This window comes from Eschrichtius robustus, chromosome 12, assembly GCF_028021215.1.
Source record: "Eschrichtius robustus isolate mEscRob2 chromosome 12, mEscRob2.pri, whole genome shotgun sequence".
In the NCBI taxonomy this organism is placed as follows: domain Eukaryota; kingdom Metazoa; phylum Chordata; class Mammalia; order Artiodactyla; family Eschrichtiidae; genus Eschrichtius; species Eschrichtius robustus.
The window spans coordinates 5,016,332-5,041,191 of NC_090835.1; the positions used below are offsets into that span (position 1 = coordinate 5,016,332).

At 47.3% G+C, this 24,860-nt stretch overlaps 1 protein-coding gene across 4 annotated transcripts in view; it reads right to left on the reverse strand.

Annotated features, from left to right (window-relative positions):
• The window catches only part of TSEN2 (tRNA splicing endonuclease subunit 2), a 45,419-nt gene extending 23,083 nt beyond the window's left edge, over positions 1-22,336 (reverse strand). For 3 of the 4 annotated variants that reach the window (XR_011075633.1, XR_011075632.1, XM_068557428.1), the window contains exons 1-7: positions 22,288-22,336; positions 16,570-16,792; positions 16,180-16,394; positions 14,309-14,390; positions 10,232-10,268; positions 4,717-5,242; positions 3,485-3,562 (exon numbers count right to left, since the gene is read on the reverse strand). Coding sequence is in view for 2 of the 4 variants with exons in the window: in XM_068557428.1 (XP_068413529.1) it covers positions 3,485-3,562; positions 4,717-5,242; positions 10,232-10,268; positions 14,309-14,390; positions 16,180-16,394; positions 16,570-16,729 (1,098 nt within the window). In the remaining 2 variants the exon portion in view is untranslated. The remainder of the gene's footprint in view (positions 1-3,484; positions 3,563-4,716; positions 5,243-10,231; positions 10,269-14,308; positions 14,391-16,179; positions 16,395-16,569; positions 16,793-22,287) is intronic. The other variant, XM_068557429.1, reaches the window with a different exon arrangement.
• Positions 22,337-24,860: the final 2,524 nt, after the last annotated feature.

Here is a 24,860-nt window from a genome sequence, read left to right on the forward strand (position 1 = left end):
CCGTGCCCCTGACCGAGAAGGGGCTCAATGCGTGTGCTGAAAGAATAAAGAAACGGGTGTCGATCCCGCCCACGGTCTGGAGCATGTGGCCAGGCCGCCCAGGGCAGGTCTCTCAGCTCTGTTTCCTCAGGGTGGACACTGCCCTGCTTCTCCTTTAGCTACTGGTGACAGCCTGCCCCCTGCTCTCCTGTGGCCCACTACTTATTAACACAAACACTGCTTTTTCAGACGGGCACAGGTGGTGGCCAAAAGGTGCAACAGAAAAGAAAAGGTGGTTCCTCAAAAAGCCAAGTCCTACTTTCCCTTTCGTTTTCCCTCAACTTTCCCTTCTGGGTCACAGTGGTTGAACAGGAAGATACTCTGAGATAAGCAGACCTGGGCTGAAATCTCATTAACAGCTTGGAAGTATCACTTAAACCCTCCCACCTCATCTAGAAAATGGGGATGATCAAGCCTTCTTAAAGATTTAATGAGGTTAGATTTCATGAAGACTTAAACGACCATGCTGGGAGTTGCCTGGTGGTCCAGTGGTTAGGAGCTGCTTTCACTGCTGTGGCCCAGGTTCAATCCCTGATCGGGGAACTAAGATCCCACAAACCGCAAGGCACAGCCCACCCCCCACCCCCCCACCCCCAAAAAAAGCATGCAAAGCACCTAACTGCTCAATTCACTTCGTTTCCCTGCCTTTCTAAAAAGATACTGTAGCTGGGAAAGGTTCAATCCAGTCCTTGCCTAGGAAGAGATGACCTCCTGGTATCCATCAGAATCTAAGTTCTTCAGAAACTTTCCATTATCAGCAAACACACATTTCCTTAAGAACTGATGAAACCAAAGCCTCGTTTTTAATTGGCCTAAAATGGCTTTTATGAACCTATGCAAGCTGCTCTTAGGCACTTATTATAGATGGGGAGGATCTTAATCCAATGGAGTTGGCTTTATTTAGAATTAAGTCATCAGTAGACCGGGGAGGTCTGTGGAGGCTGCAGACTAGCCCCTCGAGATCTCATGAGTAAGTTTTTACTTTGATAGTACTAATAAGATGGACGGATGAGCTTAATGATGGTTTTAACGTCTTGTCACTAAATCTGGTCAGGGCCTGAAGCATTAACATGAAAAACAGCTCTCAGAGACAGATCTCTAAGTCAGCTCGGTGTTAACCATTCTCAAAACCTAAGAACCGCTTTGAATCACCACAGCAGGGCTGCCTGTGTTCCTGAGAGACATTTATGGAAACATTTTACACTGTACGGGTGGTGCCACCAAACACGGGTGATTCATCCAAGGAAACCTGCCAAAACAGAATTGGGAAGCGGAGCCAGCTTTAACTGCACGCTCCCTGGAAACTTCTGCAACATGTCTCTGGCATGTTCTCAGGAAGCGAGCGGCCTCCAAGAATGAGAACCACCTCATCTCCTGTCTCCCATCACCGTGGCACTGCTTCAGCGGGTGTGCGGGAAGAGGGAGCAACAGAGTCAGTGAAAAGCACCAGCTGGTCACCGCCTGGAGCAGTGAGGCTCAGCCCCCAGCTTCTGACACCGAAGCCTCGCCCTCCGCCCACTGCTGCCGCCCCTACAGCTGAGAGGCTGGCTGCCTCCTGACGGCTCAGCCCTCCAGCCTGCCCTCACCCGGATGCCAGCTCTGGTCCCTGCCACTCCCCTGCACAGCCGCCTGCAGTGCCCCGGTGCCACCAGGACCAGGTCAGACTCCCTACTCGTAGACGCGCCCTCCGTGATCTCCCCTCCTGGGCGGCCGCTTCTGGGACCACGCTGCATGCAAGGGCCTGCCGTCCCCCGTGTCCACGTGGCAATCCCCTATCTACCCTTTAACACCTGCAGGTACCACCAACCCTGTAAAGTCTTTCCAGGTGGCTCGCATCCCTTTGGACCCCACCAGTTTCTGTGCCTGTCCCACCTTGTACACATCCATTTAACAAATACTTATCAAGCGCCTCACAGATGTCAGACGTGGGGCACGAGAGGAGCAGCACTGGCAGAGCCCACGCACCACACGGTGCCCATCGCACTGAGCTGCAATCTTTGGCTGTCTTAGGACCAGAGCCACGTTCTGCTTATCTCTGGACTGTTAGGACTCAGCCCAGTGCCTGGCACATAGGCAGTCCCTGCTAAACACTGATTGCAAGAGTTCCAAGCAGCCACTAAATAGCTTTTACAAGTGACTTAATGATGGTAATAACAGAAACAGCAGGCACAATGCTTACTGAGCATCTACGATACACCAGGCACGGTGCTGAAGCCATCACGTGCACTATTTAATTCCAGAACATATTATGAACAAGGTGTTACATCACCCTCATCTTACAGAGCAGAAATCTGAGGCTCAGAGAGGTCAGGGACCTAGAGGATGGTGTCCCCAGCGCTGTCCAACAGAGTAGCCACGTGTGCCTGCTGAGCGTCTGAAACGTGGCTGGCACAACCGAGAAAAGAATTTTTAATTTTGCACAATTTTAATTAAACAGTCACATGCGGCTAGTGGCTACTGTGTTCAACAGTAGACTAAGCTGTCTCATTTGTAAAATGAGTAGATGGAGTAAATAAATCCCAACATCCTTTCCTGCTCTGAGAGCCTGTTCTTTGTACCGCTGGCCTCACTGCAAGGAAGGAAGCACAGACTTAGCAGGTGAAGAGAATACGGAGACACAATCACTTCTCTGTGAACACATCTATGAAATGACCAGCGTGGACGCTTTCAACAAGCACTGCCTGAGACCAACAGATACGCCAAGCACTGAGCTAGCTGCTGCAGGAGCCTCCAGACAGGCAGGAGCACCCCTGCAGAAGGGCACAGCCAAGGGCAGGAGACAGAGGAAGGGGCGCTGTCGTCAAATCCGGGTACAGTACAGACATAAGCAAAAAAGCGGGGACTGATGGCCGCGTGAACACAGGACCCAAATCAGACGGAAAATACGAGGCAGGTTTAGAAAGCCACTTGCAGCAACTTTTGAGAATGCAGTAAAGGGAACACGTGTTAATAATTCTGCAGAAGGAAATACCTAGAATCCATTTACGTAATGAGCAGTCACTACATGACTCGGGGCATGCGTCGAAGCCTGTGAAAAGCTGGTGAAACTCCATGAATATGCTAAAAACCACTACACACTTTAAAAGAATGAATGGTATGGTATGTACTCTGTGTCTCAATAAACCTGTATGTTTTTTAGAAGCTGGTAAAAATTAGTAACACAGTATTTGGACAATCTGAAACCTTGATGTGAAAAGAAGTGCTCAGACAACCCCCCGGAAACCTCTGTGGGATGATACGGGGCGGGCCCCCCCCAAATGGACATCTTAGAATCGATGAAATGAAGGCCGAGGAGTGAAACGCAGGCAGGCCGACTGTGGACTCTGCCTGCGGCGACCTCAGTGCTGAACCGCACGCAGAACTGCATTTTGAGGCGGACTCATCTATACGCCGTTGCCCGGGCCCAGAGACCGACAGCTGAGAAGACGACATGCCGGGAACATACCTCTTCCAGGCTGAGCTGCAAGTACTCAAAGATCCTAAATGGATTTCTTCTGCATATCAGTCTCTTTTTTGGCGACAACTGAAGAGAAAAATAAAATACATACAGAACAAATGGAAGCACTACATGTTACCTGGAGGAGGGCGCATTTTAAAACAAACGTTTTCTTCTAAATTTCCCAGATTCACATTTGTTGGATTAATTCTGTTAAAAAATAATTTATTTATGTAGAAGAATAAGTTTTCGTTTTTCTACTACAGCAGACCCTTGAACAACAAGGGGGCTGGGGTGCTGACTCCCCAGGCAGTCGGAGGTCTGCACGTAACTCACAGCCAGCCCTGGCCCTCCACGTCTGCGCTCCTTCCTATCTGCAGATTCAACCCACCGCAGGTCGTGCAGCAGTACAGTATTTACTACTGAAAAAAATCCTCTTTCATAAGGGGACCCACATTCAAACCCATGTTGTTCAAGGGTCAACTGTATTAACATTTTGACCTAGTTCCTTTCTTTTATCGCCCATGAACTTTTCCTGCAGTTGTGATCATTTTGTTGGTCAGTTTTATGGGTTGCTTTTTTTCACCCAACTGCACCTCACGAGCATATGCCTAGGTTCTTAATGAGACTTCATAAACTCCACTCTAAAGGCGAGATATTTCTTCAAACGGGTGTTTCTCATGTTACTTAACTATTAGACTGTTTCTCACTTTTAGCTGCTACAGGTGATGCTGGGGCAATTATCTTGTAGGTCCCTTAATGAAGTGGATCTAGTTCTGCGCCCAGGCTCCTCCTGTGAGGGCTGCCCGCCCCACGTGAGCCCCTGCCCACCGCTGCACTCAAGACTGCGTAACTACCGTTGCATTTCTTATTCTCCCTGGCAAGGGAGAGAATGTTACTGGACCTGATTTACTTTATGTGTTATGTTATGTATTACAGATATATGTTATTTAAATATTATATATATATTCATATATTTTTTAAAGTTAAGCTATTCACAGACTTTGAAGTTTCAGTTGAAACAGCCCTCACGACTACTGAGCCCTCAGGGCTGGGACCCAGGGCTGGCTGGTGCCCTTGAAGGGTCTGCAGTGTGGGTCCTGCACCAGCTCTCACATGTCCCGGGTGCTGAACACGGGCCTGCTACTGGTTCCGAGTAAGCGATGTCCCTGTTGGCCAGCATCTCCTCTGGGCCAGACACAGATGGCTCTGGAGGAGGTGATCTCTCTCCTTCTACTTACGTCCCCACCTGGGGCGTCTTCCCTCTCACTCGCGTCACACACGACTTCCTCCACCAGCACGTAGTGGTGCTCAGGTCCTCTCTCCCTGGCCGGGACCAGACCCGCTCGTTGGCTGCTGTCCCCAGGCTGAGCGCCAGAGGGCGGGAGAAGAGCATCTTGTTTGCCGCAGTGGACGTGGGGCAGAGGAGCGGTGACCTCCGCCACGTGTTCATCGGAGCCGTGGGTAGGTATCGGGTCAGGCCCGGAGCCCTCCTGCAGGCGGTCTGATCGCTTGCTGGGATCCTCCAGATCACGTGACTTTCCTGCAACCCCATTCGTGGCAGAAAGTTTCTCTCTATCTTCTGTGCCTTCCGTTTTGGAAACCATTTCAGAGTTCAGCTCGTTACACAACTGGCCCTCTTCATTCCTTTGCAGACAAAGATGCTGAAGGGGCTTCGTGTAATCCTCAAGGAGTCTACGCGCTGTGCTCTCATCCTGGCCTCGTCTTCGCATGAGGTTTGTGGCCCATTCCACGCTACGCTGATACCTGCCAAGTAGAAATTCTGTTAGTGACAACACTTAAATTTCAATATTTAAAAGACAGTGGAATGTGTGAAAAAGATGGGAAGGCAGTATGCCAAAATGTCTATAGTTCTTCTCAATGATGGGCTATAGGTTGTTTTCGTTATACTTTTTTGCATTTTCTAACTGCTCTGCAATAATTATCTACTACTTTTTTTTTTTTTTATCTTTGGCTGTGTTGGGTCTTCGTTGCTGCACGCGGGCTTTCTCTAGTTGTGGCGAGCGGGGGCTACTGTTCATTGCGGTGTGCAGGCTTCTCATTGCAGTGGCCTCTCTTGTTGCGGAGCACAGGCTCTAGGCGTGCGGGCTCAGTAGTTGTGGCTCACGGGCTCTAGGCGTGCGGGCTCAGTAGTTGTGGCGCACGGGCTTAGTTGCTCCACCGCATGTGGGATCTTCCCAGACAAGGGCTCAAACCCATGTCCCCTGCCTTGACAGGTGGATTCTTAACCACTGCGCTACCAGGGAAGCCCTATTACTTTTTGTTTTTATTACACAGCTTCATCTAATTTGCTTAATTTGAAAACAATGACCCCAGTTTAACAAAGTGTGAAAATTTATGCAATTTAAAACTGGTGGACCAAATGATTTAGGTAAATTTAAAGAGAAAATGGCCATCCTTTGTCAGGGTTTGTTTTGCATTATTTTCAATTTTGGATGTCATGTTTTCAGATATGTATCTCAGTCACAGCGAAAAGTCTTTGTTTAGTATTGGAAAGCAAAATGAGAATTTTAATAAACATTTTTCACAGTACAGTACTTACTAATGTCTCCACTGTGTATGGAAAGAAATGATTATAGTTACATACACCCAAGCATCTTAATAAAAAATGGCCCTTTTTTCCATAATTTTCAAAGTATATTTTAATGAGAAAATACATGCTTAGTTTCTTAAACTTGAAGGCAAGCCCTGAACACTTCCCAAGTTACAAAAAGTTACAGGCAAGACAAAAGGATTCTGCCTATTGAAGCAGCGTCAACACCTGACAAGGCTGCTGGGCTGCGTCATGTGACATAAGACGCCACACGTGTGTGGAATCTGATCCGCAAAGGCGAAAGACATTGCAAAACTCAAGCACTTTTTGCCTCCACCTACAGCAATCAGTCTGCAAAACATCGAAGAAGACACGTGGCTTGTGGGAAGACAGATGTCACTTTTCTCTTCACCTTGAGTATCCTGCCTGTGTATGGATGATGGGATATGTCATAGTCTATAAACTGATAATTACACACAGTGAAGCAAGGAAGCTGGCTTCTGTTTTTTTAAAAAATAAATTTATTTATTTTACTTATTTATTTTTGGCTACGTTGGATCTTCGTTGCTGCACGCGGGCTTTCTCTGGCTGCGGTGAGCGGGGGCTACTCTTCATTGCAGTGTGTGGGCTTCTCATTGAGGTGGCCTCTCTTGTTGCCAAGCACGGGCTCTAGGCACGCGGGCTTCAGTAGATGTGGCACGTGGGCTTCAGTAGTTGTAGCTCGTGGGCTATAGAGCACAGGTTCAGTAGTTGCGGCGCACGGGCTTAGTTGCTCTGCGGCATGTGGGATCTTCCCAGACCTGGGCTTGAACCCGTGTTCCCTGCCTTGGCAGGCGGAGTCTTAACCACTGTGCCACCAGGGAAGTCCCATTTTGCTGTTTTTAAAAAAAAGATCTGTGGCTGATTAACCCTGATTCATCAGAACAATCTCCAAGCTGTCCACACCCTGCTTATCCTACACGGGGATAAGCATGCAGCCCTATATACTGGGGACTGTATCTTAGATGTAAAGATTAAGACCTGGCAAGGCTGCTCTACAGCTACAAGGCAGGATGGTGCAGTGATTACACACGTGGACTCTGGTCCTGCACGTTTTGTGTTCAGCCCTCTGTCCCTCATAACTGGGTGACAAAGCCAATGACTTAACTGCTCTGTGCCGTTTCCCCACCCCTAAGATGGGAGATAATAGTACTACTACATCATAAGGATCACGTATGCACTCCTTTTTATAATCAGCATAAAACGTAGCTGCCCAGCGAGCAGCAGGGTGTCTCCTCTCCTGTATGAAAGGTACAGCCTCTCTCATGTGCAGTTAGAAGGACTTTCATATGAGAGATCTAAAAGGATCTATGCTCTTCATGTCACCTGTAACATTGGCTAAAGCCTTCATGGGTCTATGAATCTCCTGTGTCTGAACACAAATTTTCGTGTCATGTGTATTTTCCTGGGGAAGGGATCCACAACTTTCATCAAATTCCCTGATTTAAAATATGTGAAAGAACCACAGCATTAAAGGTTCAACAGTTCCCACTTTGAGCAGGAGACGTGGAACTGAGAGAGAGAGAGAGTGCGAGTGTGCACATGCACACAGGTCCCCGCTCAGCTCTTAGCAGCAGAGCGGTCAAGGCAGATGTGAGTTCAAGCCCTCACTGTGAGCATGAGGTTCTCGTACCAGCTACGTGCGCTCCCCTCCAAGGCTCAGGGATAACTGTACCTGCCTCAGGGGGCTGTGCAAGGATGAAAGGAGAGGAGATATGTGAAGTGCTCAGCACATAGTAAGTGTTCAATAAATATTTGTTACTTTATGACTGTGGGATTTTTCGGGGAGACTGGAAAAACAAAATCATTTTGACTCAATACCTATTACATTTAAAAAAACAAATGACATTTTAATGGATGGAAACGTACACCTTCATGAATCGCTCTTCGGGAGCAGGGGCAGCCGTGTGGGTCGAGCACTGTACCGGATCTGGGTTCCGGAGCTGGCTCTTCCGTGATTCTCGGCTAAGCCACTCAGCACCTGACACCTTCTGCTCTTCTGCCGAATGCCGGGATCACACCGCTTTCCCGCCTCTAATGACCTCAGACGTTTGTTTATGGAAGCTTAATGCAACAGCGGCTGCTAAAGCCTGTGGAAGAAAGCCTCTGACTCAGCCTGTGATCGACACACGGCAATGGGGCACAGAGCAGAAGCTGTCCTCTCACTGGCTGGCAATGCCTTAAAAAGTCCTGCTGTGATTAACCCTGAACACTGCTGGAGAGGCAGCAGGAAGAGAAGAGTAAAACGTACAAGTTGGAAAACATAAGGGGAGAGCAGGAGGAGGTGGTAGCTGCGATGAGAAGCAGCCAAGGGCCGGGTGATGCAGACCCGTGCCGGGGCCCCAGGAACACCGAGCGGGGCCATCTGAATACAGCTCAGCTTCTCAGGTGCCTCTGCCCTCAAACACACCTCTTCCATCTGCAGCGAACATCCTTCTTCACCTCTGGGGTGAAGAAGGCCAGTAATTACCGGCCTTCTTCACCCCAGAGGTGAAGAAGGATGTTCGCTGCAGATGGAAGATTTGGGACCTCCGGCCTCCAGAACCGTGAGAATAAATTTCTGTTCTCTTAAATTGCCAAGTCTGGGACTTCCCTAGTGGTCCAGTGGTTAAGAATCCATCTGGCAATGCAGGGGATGCCTGCTCGATCCCTGGTCGGGGAACTAAGATCCCACGTACTATGGGACAATTGAGACTGCACGCTGCAACTACTGAGCCCGTGCCGCAACTACAGAGCCCACGTGCCGCAACTACAGAGCCCACGCGCTCTGGAGCCCACGTGCCACAACTAGAGAGAAGCCCGCGCACCGCAACCAAAGATCCCGCCTGCCGCAACTAAGACCTGATGCAGCCAAAAAAAAAAAAAAAAACAAAAACAAAAAAATCGCCAAGTCTGTGGTACTTTGTTACAGCAGCCCTAGGAAACTGACGCAAGGGGCAATAAAATTCCTGGAATGTTGCACATTCTACAGAGCTTACCTGAGGGATGACCTTCAGATCGGGGGGCGGCAGTCTCCCCCACCAAGAGCCTCACATATTCAAACGGGCTTGCTGCCGTGTCATCTGTCCTGCCAGCCCGATCGGAATGCGGTTCTGAGGAACGGGCTTCTGCTGTTTCTGCATCCTAGTGTTGGTTGCAGCAGCCTGTCTACACTGCAGTCCCCAGTGGAATGGGGGCTCGGCCAGGTCTTCTCAGGCCTCACGCCGTCCCCAGCCTGTGGCTATGGCCAGAGCAGCCCCTGAGATCTCCCAGGTGCCACTGCCTCTAGGGCACTCCCTGGCCGTGGGGTTTCAGAGCATGAAAAGGAGCTGTCAGATTCTGTCAGTACGTGCCAGAAGCAAGATGAAGAACCACTGTAGGCTTGAGCGGTTTCAGAAGGCTTCATGGAAGAGTTGCAACTTGAGCTGTCCCGCAGGGATGACGAGCGTTTAGAATGAGGAACATTTACTCAACAAAATCCTACCAAGGGAGCGCTGGGTGTGGGGCTGCAGAGGGGAACCAGGCATGGTCCCTGCCCTCTGACAAATGACAGTCTAAGCCCAGTGTGTGATGTAAGGCACAGCGACAGGCGCCAAGGCAGATTCTGCGGGGGCAGCGGAGGAAAGGGCGGCGCGCAGACGCTCCAGGAAACTGGCACGTAGGCTGGATGTGCAGGAATAGCCAGCAGCACGCGTGCCTGGTAGGTTAGGGAGAAGTGTTCTGGGAAACGCGAACAGCATAAACAAAAGCCCAGAGGAAGGAAGGATCATGGCTGTGTGGGTGGTCTGTGTGAGAGCCTCTGGGAAAGCGGCTTCCTCTAACCCCGCAAGTGTGGAGCGATGAAGGACAGGGCTGTTTACGCCCACACAGCGCAGGAGGCCAGCTCCAAACCTAAGTACCTTAGTGCTTACAGACAACATACGTTACAGGATTAGCGTTCATATTTTGGAAGGAATTTAACTGGCAAAGGTTTTGGCTTAGGATTATTTTTAAAAATAAACTTAGTACAATTCAAATATGATTTGATTCACATTAAATTCAGACAAAATTTTCAAGGACACACCTACTACTACTACCACACACACACAAAAAAGGTGTGGACAACCACACCAGAAAAGGCTACCTGAAAACAGATCTGATTTAAACCATAATTTTGCCCAAGGTCAAAGTCCACCAAGACTTACTTTTTTGACGTGATTACAGGCATGTCTGTCTTCATATCTGCAACAACAAAGAAGTTGTATTAGTTTAGACAAATTTTCCTTAAGGGGGAAAACACTGATAACCTAGAAAAGACAAAGAATTTCAAGATTCACAAAATCTCACACCTAGAAGGTTGATGAATCCTGTCCAAGCAGCCAAACAGGTGCTTTACACACCATCACTCCCTGCACCCACGCCCTGGCAGGCGCTGCTGACCCGTCAGGGCTCTTGCTGGGCTTGGATGTGACCTCGGAATCCTTCTCAACACTCCAGCTAAGCAGCGACAGCATGGAAGGGGAAACTCTGCCACCTCCGAATGCTCAGGCCCTCAACTTCTAGGCGAGAGTACCGAAGCCCTAAAGTTACACACTTTACCCCCGTTCTCCGTGTTCCATCAAGCATCTTCTGTGACAGCTGCTCACATGCGCCTAAGGAAAGGGATGTTGAAGTAGATCTCATGGCGGTGTTAGCTCTGGATGTGGTTTTGGGAGTTCCAGGCTCTAGTTCCAGCTCTCGGCATCTGGCTGGAAGAGTCTTTCCGTGTAAAATGTTGACCAGGTCACTAACGGTGTGGGTTTTTGTCCTGGTCCTCCCTGACCCTGCCTTTGGGCAGCTCATCTTTCCTTTTCCATACTCGGCCTCCTCTCTGGTGCTCTAAAGGCCTGGAATTGATGATGTTCGGCTTTAAAATCCTAGGGAGGTGAGTTCACAGACTCCTATCTCCTTAGTAATTTGACCTAAGGAGACCTCCCTCCTCTGGTAATTTAACAACAAGCTACAATTTAGCACGTTTTACTGACAGCCTTCCATGTGCCAAGCACAAGATATACAGAAGTAATAAAGCAAATCCCCTCTCCTTGAGATACTCACACTCTAGTTGGGGAGACAGACCAGACATGACTGATTCTAACCCAAGCTGATTCTAACCCTTCCTGAGCAAGGACAGTACGTATTGTAAAGGGACTGGCTTACTTTACCTGGAAGGGTTAGGAAAAAACACAAAGGAGAAGGAGTAATTGAGTGGGGCTCTGAAGGATGAGTAAGAGTTCGCCAGGCGGACCAGGGGAAAAAGGCAGAGGACACCATGCACAAAGGCTGGGGATGGCAAACGCATGGCAGTTTCACACATCGGCCAGCAGCCCAAGGTGGCCGTGGTACCAACGAGTAGAAGAGGGTGGGTGGAGAGGGGGCAGAAGATGAGGTTGAAGCCAAAATGTTGCAATGGACATTTGAGATCTACTTCCTGAGGGCAGCCCACAACCTTAATCTCTGTTTCCTTGGCCTAAATTCATTTCCTTCAAATTTCTACCCTACTTAAAACTTAGTTACTACACAGATCAGGAAAAGATTCTCAACTGTTAAGACCATTACACTATTTGAAAACTTTCTATTTTTGGGGGGCCCAATATTAGTAACTGCTGAAGCTGGGTGATGGGGACAGGCAGGGTCATTATGCTACTTGCTCTACTTTTTTTCTCCCTTTTAAAAACTCTATGGAAAAATTGAAAACATACAAAAGTAGAGAGGACAGTATAATAAATTCCCATGTTCCCATCACTCAGCTTTAAATTAACTCACGGCCAATGGTGCTCCACCTGTTCTTCTGCCCACTCCCCTGGCCCCCAGATTACGTTGAAACAGATCCCTCATATCACTTCATCTCTAAATGGTTCAGTACATCCACAATCACCATGAGAACATGCCCGGGCTGGCCTGTGGAGGACGACATACCCGGTACCCTCCCCCCCTCATCCCGCTTGTGGCCATCCTAGATCGGCTGACAGCCACCCAACAGACAACCAGACACCAGTGAGTCCAGCTACATCCATCACTGGACTTCTAATAGTGCAGCCAGTGGACCCATAACTAACCAGACGGATGAGCACATCCAGCCTAGATCAGTGGACCGACCCAGCAAACCTGGAAACTCAAATGAGCAATCTGCTTGCTGCTGAAAGCCACTGAATTTTGGGGTGGTTTGTTAAACAACACTGTGGCAGGAGATACAAAGTCTATCCCATTAGGACTGAACAGTCAAATTCCCATGTTTTAAAGTCACTCAAAATAGCTTCCTCTGTGGCTACACCACCTTGTTGTCATGCAATACATTTACAAGGTTCCAAGGTCAAATCTATAGTCTCACCTCTCTCTCCATCCTGTTCCATCCCCTCGACCATAGGCATTAAAAAAAAACTATGATTTTATCCTTCTTTACATTTCAAAAATATATTTATATTCCCCTCCCCCTAGATAAGCCATAGCATACTTTCCTTTACCTTGCTTTCTTTGCTGAGAAATATATCCTAGTGATGGCCCGTTCCTACCTCAGCTCCGCAGCGTGTCATTATATGAATGGTCTATAGTTCATTCAGCTGGGATCCCCACCTTCCACGGACATTTTGGTTGTTTCCAGTCTTTTAACATTAGAAACACTGTTGCAATGAATAGCCTTGGGCTCTTTCTTTTCATATTTTTGCCAGCGTATCTTTAAGATAAATTCCCAGAAGTGGAATTGCTGGGTTAAAAGTAAATGCATATATTGGGCAACTGGATATCCACAGGCAAAACAATGAAGCTGGACCCATACCCTACATCATAGAAAAATTAAATCAAAATAGATCAAAGACCTAAACTTAAGAGCTGAAACTATTAACCTCTTAGAAGGAAACACAGGGAAAATCTACACAAGCTTGGATTTGGTAATGGTTCCCTAGTATGACACCAAAAGCACATGAAAAGAAAAAAAAAAATTAAAACGATAAATTAGACTTCATTAAAATGAAAAACTTTTACCACTTCACACCCATTAAAATGGCTATCATCAAAAACAAAAACAGAAAATAACAAGTGTTGGTGAGGATGTGGAAAAATTGGAAAACCTTACGCATTGCTGGTGGGAATGTAAAATGACGCAGGTGTTATGGAAAACAGTTCGTGGTTCCTCATAAAATTAAAATAGAATTATCATATAATCCAGCAAGTCTACTCCTAGGTACACACAGAAGAGAAATGAAAACGTATGTCCACATGGAAACCTGTATGTGAATGCTCACAGCAGCCCTACTCGTAACAGCCAAAAAGTAGAAACAGCCCAAATATCCATCTTTGGATAAATGGATAAACAAAACAAAGTATATCATACAATGGAATAGTATTCAGGATAAAGTTCTGATAAATGCTACAGCATGGATAGCCCTTGAAAAAATTATCCTAGGTGAAGGACACAAAAGGTTTCCACTTATATGAAATATTTAGAATGGGCAAAATCAAAGACACAGAAAGCATATTAAGGTTACCAGGGGTTAGGGGGAGAGGAGGATGGTGGGGAGTAAATGTATATATGATTTTTCGAGACAGTCAAGTCCCCTCCGTAATGGCCATACCACCTGCACTCCCACCAGCAACGCATGAGAGTGTTTCTCAGGGGCTCACCAATGGGGCACACTGTCAAACTTTCTGATTTCTGCCACTCTGATTGCTGAAATGGTATCTCAGTGCAGTTTTAATTTGTATTTTTTCATGCAATAAAATGTTTTAAAAAATCCTTTCTAATTCTGTTTTAACCTGCTGGTATTGGTTATGTAATTACCATGAGACTCCCTTAGAAAAATACACCCAGATGAAAGATTTATAAATTAAAGAGGAACAGCAAATGGGAACCATATACATTAGTATGTTTTAACAAATACATCAATGTCATGGTTATTGTTGTAAATTCCATTTCTAGAAATGAAATATAAAGCCCACCTTGCATACAGGTGAGCAGGCACTTAATTACTAGTACCTTCCACGCGCACAGGACTCTGCTGAGCAATGCTTAACAACAGAAAAGCCTAAATAACACTTTCGATAATTCCAGAAATTAGACGAAACACACCGTCACCCATCATAGGAACCCTTTCACCTTGATTAGAATTATTCTAGTTGCCATTTTTACCAGTAAAATTGCCAGTGGCACGTTACTTCTCCTCTAGAATTTTACTGTATAATCTGGTGTTAGAGCCAAAAATGAAGAAAAAGATAATTTGCCAAAAGAACTGAATGTTGCACAAGTTTACCTTTCCATTTGGCAACCAGCTTAGGATCTGAAATTGTGAAGTTTGGACGGCTTCTGGACAGGATACCTTTTCCAAAATAACCCTTCCGGGAAGAGAAAAAATAGAGTTAGTTCAGGATTAGTTACCAGGTTTTTAGCTGAGGGAGAGTAACTATTTGAGTTAACAAGAGAGTCACTGCATTTTTCACAGCTTGACACCTTCCCTCTGATTACAGATAATTCACGATTACTGGTGAACACCTTAGCGTTTTCTCTCTCCGATCGTTTGAAGGCGGCTGGGAAGTTTCCAGGGCACCTCGTCTGTCTCATGAGTAGTGGTCTCAGTCCCGGTCTGGGAAGCTGAAGGTGAAGGGCAGGCAGAGGCAGGATGTCCTCTGCACACGTGGACCAGGAGCAGTGGCCTAAAAGCTGGAGCCGCGTCCCCCAGGAACAAAAAGCTTCTCGGATTCTCTTGTACGCAGAACTGAAGTACTACTCTTCTCCTTCCCGCTGACTCCAGAAACATTGATTCCCCACCCCCCCGATTCCTTAAAATTAGAAAATATTTAAACCCATAGAAAACTGAAAGAATAATAAAATGAACACCCTATACCCTCCACCCAGATCGAACAATCAGAATAAATCACGTGTATGGCACTTCACGAAGCCTCCGCTTAATGTTACATATTGCGAATGGGGAGGAGACTGTACTTGATCCCTGTCTCACTGGGGTCAGTGCCAGCCACTGTACCCCACTTTGGGAAGGTGACTACAACATGTATTTTATATAAAATGTCTAGAGAAGACACATGACAGAAACAGGAAGCGGATCAGGAGTGCCTGGGCTGGGAGTGGGGACAGGGGTGAAGTACAGTGAGCACCAGGGAACCTTCTGGGGCCGTGGGGACTGTGACGGTGGCCGCACAGCTCTATGAATTCATTACAGTCACTGCATCGTGCACTTACAATGGGTGAATCTTATGGCTGTAAATTATACCGCAATAAAGCTGCTTTAAAAATGCCTCCAGGGGCTTCCCTGGTGGTGCAGTGGTTGAGAATCTGCCTGCCAATGCAGGCGACACGGGTTCGAGCCCTGGTCTGGGAAGATCCCACATGCCACGGAGCAACTAGGCCCATGAGCCACAACTACTGAGCCTGCGCGTCTGGAGCCTGTGCTCCGCAACAGGAGAGGCCGCGATGGTGAGAGGCCCGCGCCCCGTGATGAAGAGTGGCCCCCGCTCGCCGCAACTAGAGAAAGCCCTCGCACAGAAACGAAGACCCAACACAGCCAAAAATAAATAAATAAATTTATTTTAAAAAAAAAAAAAAGCCTCCAGTGTTGAATTGGCTATGGGGGAAAAAATAAGCAAGCTTCCAATCTCATCCCAAACCTATCGTTGATGGAAAAAGCAAAAACTGGAACTCGTCCTCATGTAAGAAGAGGTCCTCAACCAGGAGAGCGAGCAGAGGACATGCTGAAGCCCCATCTGGTTTGTCCGGAGCCAGAACAATCTGCCACCCTACAGTTACCTCTGGGGATGGAGTGGCAGTGAGAGGGAAAGTTTTACTTTTTACCCATTACATTTCTGTAAATTGCTTGAATTTTTTTTTTTTTTTTTTTTTTTTTTTTACCATGCACATGTGTTGCCTTTATAATCAAAAAACAAGAAAGGTCAATGCACTGACCCAGCTTCACTGACGAAATGTGGGTTTGTGGCTGGGAGTTGTCCTCTGGGCTTATGGCTTCGGGGCACCTGATTCTGATCCTACATTGGCCTAAACTGCAAGGAAAGCACATGGGTCATTCATGGTCTGTTTCTGGGGGTGGACGGGGAGAGAACGGCTGGCTCAGGGCTGTCAGGAAGCAGCAGAGCTGAGGCTGCCCGCACATACCTTCCCAAAGAGCTGCTCCATATCTTCTGCGTTCCTCACAATCACATTGTTGTTTATCATCTCGGCCCGGAATATTCTAAAGTCCTTCTTAGGACCACACTCCTGACCGAAAGGGATCGGCAGAGGAGACTCATAGCTCTCATACACTCTTCTTTTTCTCTTTGGGGGACGGAAAACTGCCTCTGCCATTTTCCAAGGTAACTGTTCTTTAAAGACTGTATTAGGGAGAAAGAAACAAGTCAATCAATAACTGTACTGACCAAACATGTGAGTACATTTATATCCAGGCTCAGAAAACCTTGTGGTCTGTGGGAACAATATTTATAAAGCAGTGAACAAAAAGACAGAGTAATGAGAAGATTTTGTTTGAGCAGCACAAACCCTACCCACCTAGGGCATCTCGATTACTTCCCACAACAATGCCGTGGTACCATTTCTCACTACAGCTGACGAGACTGAGGCCTAGTGACAGGTCCATGGTCACAATGCTCCTCGTGGGTCTCCTGACAGCGAGCACAAGAGGATTTCTGCCCATGAGGATTCCTCCCATCCTCTCAAGCGGCCGACAGACGTTTACCGAGCACCCACCAGAGGCTCCCAATCATCAGAAGTGCTAGGGATAGAAAGAGAAAACCAAGAGGACCCTGTCCTCAGAGAAGTAAATCTAGTGAGCACCTCCTTTTCCAAAAAAGGACCTTAAAATATGTTCCACACATTCGGTCAATCATCTCCCAGTTTTTCGGGTAAATTAATAATAGTAACAACAACAGCAGCAGTCATCATTTAAGGGTCTACTCCTCAGCACCAAGCGTGAGTGGCTAAGAGCAGGAAGTGTCAAGCCAGAGTGCAGGGATGGGAATCGGCTTCACCACTGCCCAGCTGTGTGACCTGGGGCACAAGTTACTTGATCTCTCTGTGCTCTGGTTTCCCCATCTGCAAAATAAAGATAAATACAGACTCCATCTTATAGTTTAGACCCATAGGAGCTTAGAACAGCCCCGGCACGCAGCACTGAGTGCTCTGCACGTTCGCTATGATTACTATTATGGCGCTATTGCTATTAGCACTAAGAACACCGTGTGACAGATGAGGAAACAGAGCCAGGTTAGACAGATGTTGTCAGAGGCCTGGAGGGTGGTGGCCCTGGATGACCCCGGGTCTGCTGCACGCCCAAGGCCACGCTCTTCCCTCTGGGTTCCGCTGTGAACACAGGCAGCAGCTGCCTCCTCTTGTTGGAAGGCTCACTGTTTCCCCAGGTTAGGGGCTGAAGGGTTACAGAGAATTATGGAGAATTATGGAATTACCACGTGCCCAGCACTATGAGGGAGGAAAGGAAGGCGAAGCCAGTACCTCTCCCTTCCAGGCCTTACCCTCAACCCGAGGAAACAAAACAAGGACAAAACGCACACAGGCTGCAATTCAATAATGGCTGGGGGAAGGAAGTCCAGTTGAGTGCGTTGTACGATAAAGACAGAGAGCCACAGCAGATGCATTTGACTCAGGAAAACTCAACCACATGCAAGGGGGAAACGCAGACAGTGCAGGGGACTGGGTCAGGCGCTCCACTCGTTGGGCAGGTGCCCTGGAATGTGACAGGGGACCTGAATCTGCTGCGCCCTCAGTCCCGGCTCCGGACCCGACTTACACGGACAGCACATCTGGTGCTTGAAGATACAGTGGAGTTGTATCACACACGTGTTTAGCCTCCATGGCTCCAAACCCTCACAGGGGAACAAGTACGACTGATTATTTAGGCGCCTCCTGCACTTAATACCAGCATCCTGTTGGGCAAAGGATGTAATCAAGCCTGAAACAGCCAGTGAAGGCGGCGAGAGCTGAGGCAGGAAGCTGAGTGGCTTTAAGGGTTTACGCCCATTAAAAAGAAATCAAAAGCCTTGTCCAATGTGTAATGATTCCTTTATCCACCCTCCCAAAGATGTTGAGGAATTAAATGAGGACAAAGAAAAACAAAGGCCAAGGAAGTTAGAGACGTTGATAAGTCAATTACAAAAGTAACAATAAAAAGTAAGAGTCAGCAAGTTGGAACCGTCATAGAATTGCCAAAGTATTCCCAGCAGCAAAATGCTAAAATAATTTAATTTCTAAATAAGAGTCCTTCAATGGAATTAAATAATGAGCACAACTGTATGCATTTTACATACATCTATGTGTGTGTGTATATACGTATATACATACACACACACACACACATATCGCTATATAACGTTCATAACAATACTATGAACACCACATGTTAATGGGCAATTAAAATTTCCTCCCAAGGGCATTTTAAGTAGATTTTCACTTGCCAATTTATCACTCAACCCAAGCAACTACAGTCGACCCCTGAACAACATGGGATTTAACTGCATGGGTACACTTACACCCAGATTTTTTTCAAGAGTAGATGCTACAGTACTACACTACCCACAGTTGGTCAAATCCACAGATGCAGAACCTCAGATATGAAGGAACCAGGGATACAGAAGGCCAACTATAAATTACACTCAGATTTTTGACTGCAGAGAAGGTCAGAGCCCTGACCCCCTGCGTTGTTCAAGGGTCAATTGTATTGCATTTAGCATTCAATTGAAGAAACGGCAATTTGTTCTAAAAATTAAAATGATGTTGTATTGGGCTTTTTTGAGGCAGGATGCGGGTCTCTAGTGAGGCACCTTCTAGGGATTTCCAGGAATAATTCGAACTTTTATGATCATGCACTTTTATAACTTAACCTTTTGTTAGTATTTGATTTGTATATATTACCTTTGAGATTTTTAAGAAAGAGAAAATGTTTAATGGCTAACTTCAAGAACTTCCAATTAAATTCTCTCAAACAAGTGAAAAAGTTCTGTTTCAATTTGCCTGGTTTGTTTAGGATTTTCCCTTTCAGATTGCTATTACACTCTAAAAAAAAAAAAAGGCAAAAATGAGCTATGACACTTGATGGCAAGAACTCTGTACTCCAACCCAAGTTTGCATGACAGAAGGTTCCTGCCACAAAAGATTCCCAGTTTTCCACAAACCCTCAAAATCCCAGTTTAGTGCCACCTCTGCACATGTGAGAGCAAGCATATCAAGAATTTGGCTCTTAGTAGGCCTTCCATATATGCAAAGCTGCCATTACGATCATGTGGCTTTCAACACCCCACGTAAAGCTCCCTGAACCCAGTTTCTTCATCTTCAAATTGAACAGAACTAGAAAACAGTCTGGAAGCCACTCAAATGTTAAACAATAAGTAACCATATATTCCAGCAATTCCACTCCTGGGTAGGTAAAAGAAAACTGAAAACACGTTCGTACAAAAATTTGTACACGGGACTTCCCTGGTGGCGCAGTGGTTAAGAATCCACCTGCCAATGCAGCGGACACGGGTTTGAGCCCTGGTCCAGAAGGATCCCACATGCCGTGGAGCAATGAAGCCCGTGTGCCACAACTACTGAGCCTGCGCTCCAGAGCCCAGGAGCCACAATTACTGAGCCCACATGCCACAACTACTGATGTCCGTGAACCTAGAGCCCGTGCTCCACAACAAGAGAAGCCACCACAATGAGAAGCCTGTGCACTGCCACAAAGAGTAGCCCCCGCTCGCCACAACTAGAGAAAGCCCACGCGCAGCAACAGAGACCCAATGTAGCCAAAAATAAATTAATTAATTAATTAAAAAAATATGTACATGAATGTTTACAGCAGTATTGTTCATAACAGTCAAAAAGTAGAAACAACCAAGATGTCCATCAACAGATGAATGGATCAACAAAATGGGCTATATCCATATAATGGAATATTATCAGCAATTAACAGAGGAATGAAGTACTGACACAGACTATAACGTGTGTGAACCTTGAGAGCATTATGTGGAGTGAAAGAAGCCAGTCACAAAAGACCACACATCGTATAAGACCATTAATATGAAATGTCCGGAACAGGCAAATCCAAAGGGACACCAAGTAGATTAGTGATTGCCAGGTGCTGGGGGAAGGGAGCTATGGGGAATGACTGCCAATAGGTATGGGGTGTATTTTGAGGGATGAAAGAGCTTTACAATTAGATTGCAGTGATGGTGTTGGCTGCATAACTCTGAACATATTAAAATCACTGAATTGCACATTTCACAAGGGTGAATTTTATTGTATATGAATCATCTCTCAATAAAGCTGAAAAAATTCAGTAGGACAAACCAGAAGATCTCTCGTGTCATAGTTTTGTAGAAGAGTTGCCTTGTGCAGAACTTGGAAGGCAAAGCAGGGGAGAAAGGATTGAGTTTGTTATTCTCCGTATCTGCAATAGGCATTTAAGAAATGTTTCTTCAGTGCCAAGATAGGAGACCAGCACGATGGGAGATGTGGGATGTGAGTACAATTACAACAGCTAACCATCACTGGGAGGTACAACATGCCAGGCAGGCACTGACTGTGCCAACGCTACACACGTGGGTACCGCTACCCGCATTTCACAGATGAGTAAATGGAGGCTTAGAGAGGGCAGGTCATTTGGCCACAGAGCCACAGCTGGAAGATGAGAGGCCAGTAAGGCAGGGAGACAGGGCACGGTGAGAAGACTGGCTTCAAAGAGGACCCCTGTCTGAAGCACACACAAATGTATAAGAAGGACTGGGCCATCGGTCAGGGGGTTGGGGATGTGAAGGCTTGATGCCTGTGCAGCTTCTCAAGCCGGGAATGACAACTGAAAAGATTAAGAGGGAATTCCCTGGCAGTCCTGTGGTTAGGACTCCATGCGTTCACTGCTGAGGGGCCGGGTTCAATCCCTGGTTGGGGAACTAAGATCCCACAAGCCACTCGGCAGGGCAGAGGGGAAAAAAAAAAAAAAGTTTAAAAGAAAAGATTAAGAAAATTAAACTGGGGTCACATATAACAGTGGCTCTCAAGGCTTGGCTGCCCTTAGAATCACCTGGGGAAATTCTGAAACTTCCAATGCCCAGGCCTACAATTGTACCTACAATTACATCAGAAATTCTGGACTGGGACCCAGGTGATTTCAATATGTAGCCAAAGTTGTCAACTACTGGTGATAGGATGGCCTATTCAAACTCAATGCCAACAGCCATCTCCACTGTACAGATGAGGAAAGGGACTCAGGGGTTGACTGCTATGCACCTGTAAGGAAGGAGCTGTTACTTTTCCTTTTCTAAACCTGGGCATACCAACTCGAGGCACCAATAGTGTTAAGTACATTTACTTTTCTATCAAAAGCAGGACTTGTTCCTAATTCTTCCCTTGAGCGGATAAGCTAACTCTTTTTGGGTGTTCAGTAAATGTTTATTCCAAACAAAACTAAGTAAAACAAAAAAGGGGGGAGGTAGCTTCATTTAACTTTCCAACCCCGTGGGCCCACCTTGCCAAACCAGCCTGGTTAAAACCTCCCACTCAGCAAAACTCACATTCTCCCAATTAAAAAACCGTTGAAGCTCCAAATGCGTACCTCCTGGGCCAGGGGAGGCAAGGATTAAAGGGAGAAGGCAAACAATCCTGCCTCTGGGGAGCTTTCAGGTTAGAACCCGAGACTAGACATGTAAACAAACGATAAACCTTTGCAAGCTGTTGTGACGATTAGATGGGTAATTGTGTGAAGGAGCCTGGTACTGGGCCTACCATGTGAAGTGCTAGCCCGGCGGAAGCTGTAGCTGCAACTAATGATCAAGAACTGTTAAGGGCCCAACAAACCCGCAACTCCTTGTCATTACGCATCCCTTTGCTGGTTCCCTAGAGTGGCGCCCCCAGCAACCCTATTAGCGGCTAAAGCTCCACTCGGGCAGAGCCGGTGTCAGGTGCACCTTGACGTCCTCTGCCCCCAGCACTGGACGTAGCGTCAATGTTTCCAGAAAGGACATAAAAAAGAGGGCTACAGGTACACGGAGAAGGGGAAAGGGGCTAATTCCGGTGGAACAAGGAAGCCAGGCCCCGCGTCCCGGCCCAGTCTGGTGCGACTCTGAGACCCGGGGAACTTCTGTGGGCCGTTTCCGCTCTCGCCCCGGAGGGCTTTCGAAAAAGGCGATGTCTCCTCCCGCGGCGGAGACCCCCACTTGTGCTGCGGCACCGCCCTCAGCGCCCCGGGACACCACCTGCTCCCGGACCCCGGAGCCTTACCTTCCTCTGCCCCACGCGCTCGCCGTTACCCCAGCAACGCCGGGCGGGGGGGCGGACACCGCTGCCGTCAAGCAGTGCGGCCGCAAAGCCGGACGACTGCGCAGCCGCAGAGCCCGAGGGAGGGCCCACCGGGTGTTTGCGGAGCGCACCTGCGCAGGTGCGGGTCTTCGGTGGGTGCTGCTGGTTCCTCGCGAGGTGTAAGGCAGAGGCGGCGCGTCCTCTTTGCTGCCTTCCCCGCGATCGTAGCGATACCCCCCTGCACAGATGCTGTTCTCGTTTAATCCCCACAACAATCCCGCAAGATCCATTTTACAGATGAGATCTAAGTTACTTATCCAATGTCACGTAGCTGGGAGGTATTGGAGTTAAGAGTGATAGGACTAGACTCAGAACTCAGGTCTAAGGACTTTGGGTCCTCGCCCCTGGGGAGATGGGACTCTTGAAGCGACCGGACTTGATATGACCCCAGCCCTGAGGAAGCGGGTCCGCTGAGCTCAGCCCGCAGACCTCAGATTTCTCAATGCTTTTGTATAAGTGCAGCATGCAGGGAAACTGTAAGAAGTGCCCCCTCGCACAGGGCACTGACCAAAAGCCACTGTGGGCACTGGCCGCCCTGTGCAGCGTCAAGGACAAGTCAAGGACAACAGGCGGGAGTCAGACCTGCATTTGCATCCCCACCTCCCCGCTCACTGGCTGTGTGGTCTTGAGTGAGTGACTTAACCTTTCTGAGCCACAGTTTCCTCTATTGAAAAATGGGTCGTCAGGATTATGAGGGAGGAGCAAAACAAAAGTGCCCTGGGAATTGTAAAAGCTTCTCCCACCTGGTTATTTTAAAGGAGGCCTGGTAGGGAGTCCAATAAACACCTTCCTAAATATGAACCCCAGGGTCCCCAGCACACGTACCACACATGCTGGGCAGGTGGGGAAGGTGGGTGACAGGGATGGGTGGCAAATTGTGCCAGAGAGATTTATGGGGCTAGGTGAGACAGGCTTTGAAATCTGGACCTTTCCCAACTTTCTCTTGTCTCTAGGCCTTCCCACACGCTGTTGTCTCTACCTGGAACATCCTTCTCCCCTGTCTGGAGCAGTGATTCCTGGTCACCCTTTAGGCCTCAGCTCAGATATCTCTTCCTCAGGAGACTTCCTCTTGCTTCCCCAGGCTGGCTTGGGTGACTTGCCTCTGTGTTCCCACAATAGTCTGGTGCCCCCTATGCTGTCCCCGATTCCTGGTCCTCTTTGACTGTGAGCTTCTAGTAGAAAGAGCTCAAGACGTGGCATTAAGTGGGTGGTCTGCCTGCAGGGGCCTTAACTGCTCAGCTCAGGAGTTCAGATTTTAGAGAAATCAAAAGCCGAATAGCTTCCTGGTTAGAACGTTGCAAAAAAGGGAAAACTTGAGCAAGATTCACAGAATAGTGGTATCGGGATGGTTTGGATTGGGAAGAGAGAGGTGGAGGGAGGCTGTAATATTGCACCAGAACATGCCAATGGAGGAAATACTGGATTTAGAATGAGAGGCTTTTAAAAATGAAAGGGAACTCCGAGGTTGTCCAGTTCAACTTCCTTACTTAACTGATAAGAAAAAAGGCTCAGAGGCACCGTGAGTTGCCAGAGGTAACAGAGCAAGTCTGAGGTGGCGCTGAGACTAGAGCCAGTCTCCACAACCTCAGTGGGTGCTCGGCACTTGGCTTGGGAAGCGCCCATAATGGGATGTCAGGGGCCATCATCTGGAGCCCTGTCCCCACAGAGGGTCCAGAGCGAAAGCTAATGAACAAGATATTCTTCCCCCAAGATTTTTCTCCTTGGTGTTCCCCCCCTCCCCGCTGTGTGGTGCAGCTTTCGGGAAATCAGTTCCTCGACCAGGAATTGAACCCGGGCCACAGCAGTGACAGCGCGGAATCCTAACCACTAGGCCACCAGGGAACTCCCAACAGTGTGTATTTTAAACCTTTTGTTATGGTCCTTTTCAAACATACACAAAAGTAGATCGCAAAAAAAAAAAAAAAAGTAGATCGCTTCCAGCATCTTCAACCTTTGGTATCTTGTTTCTTTTACACTCTCCATAAATACACCTTTTCCCCACTGCTGGTGTATTTTAAAGCAATTCCAGACATCATATAATTTCACTCATAATATTTAAGTATGTGACTCTAACAGGTAAGAATTTAAATTTTATTACATATATATCTATAGAGTTGATTCTTGTTATTCACAGAAGTTCTATAGAGTCACCATGAACACTGAATTGGTGAACACTGAACCATTGCTTCTAAGGGAATGCAGGTCGGTTCCTGGCAGCCTCTGGTCACAACATTTTCATCAACCAATCGATACACAACCTTGTTTTATGTGTGCTTTCGTTTAAAAACACTTTATTTAATGTCTGTTGTAGATTCATGAACATTGAACTCATGGCCCACATCAGTATAACTCACACCTGAACAAATCTCATCTAACAAGTATATTTTCTCCGTAAGGCACGTCACGGCATTCTTGGCTTAGGGACACTAGACAGCACTTAAGCACTCTGCTTGGGGTTCATTTTATTTATTTTAAATTTTTAAATTTTTTATAAA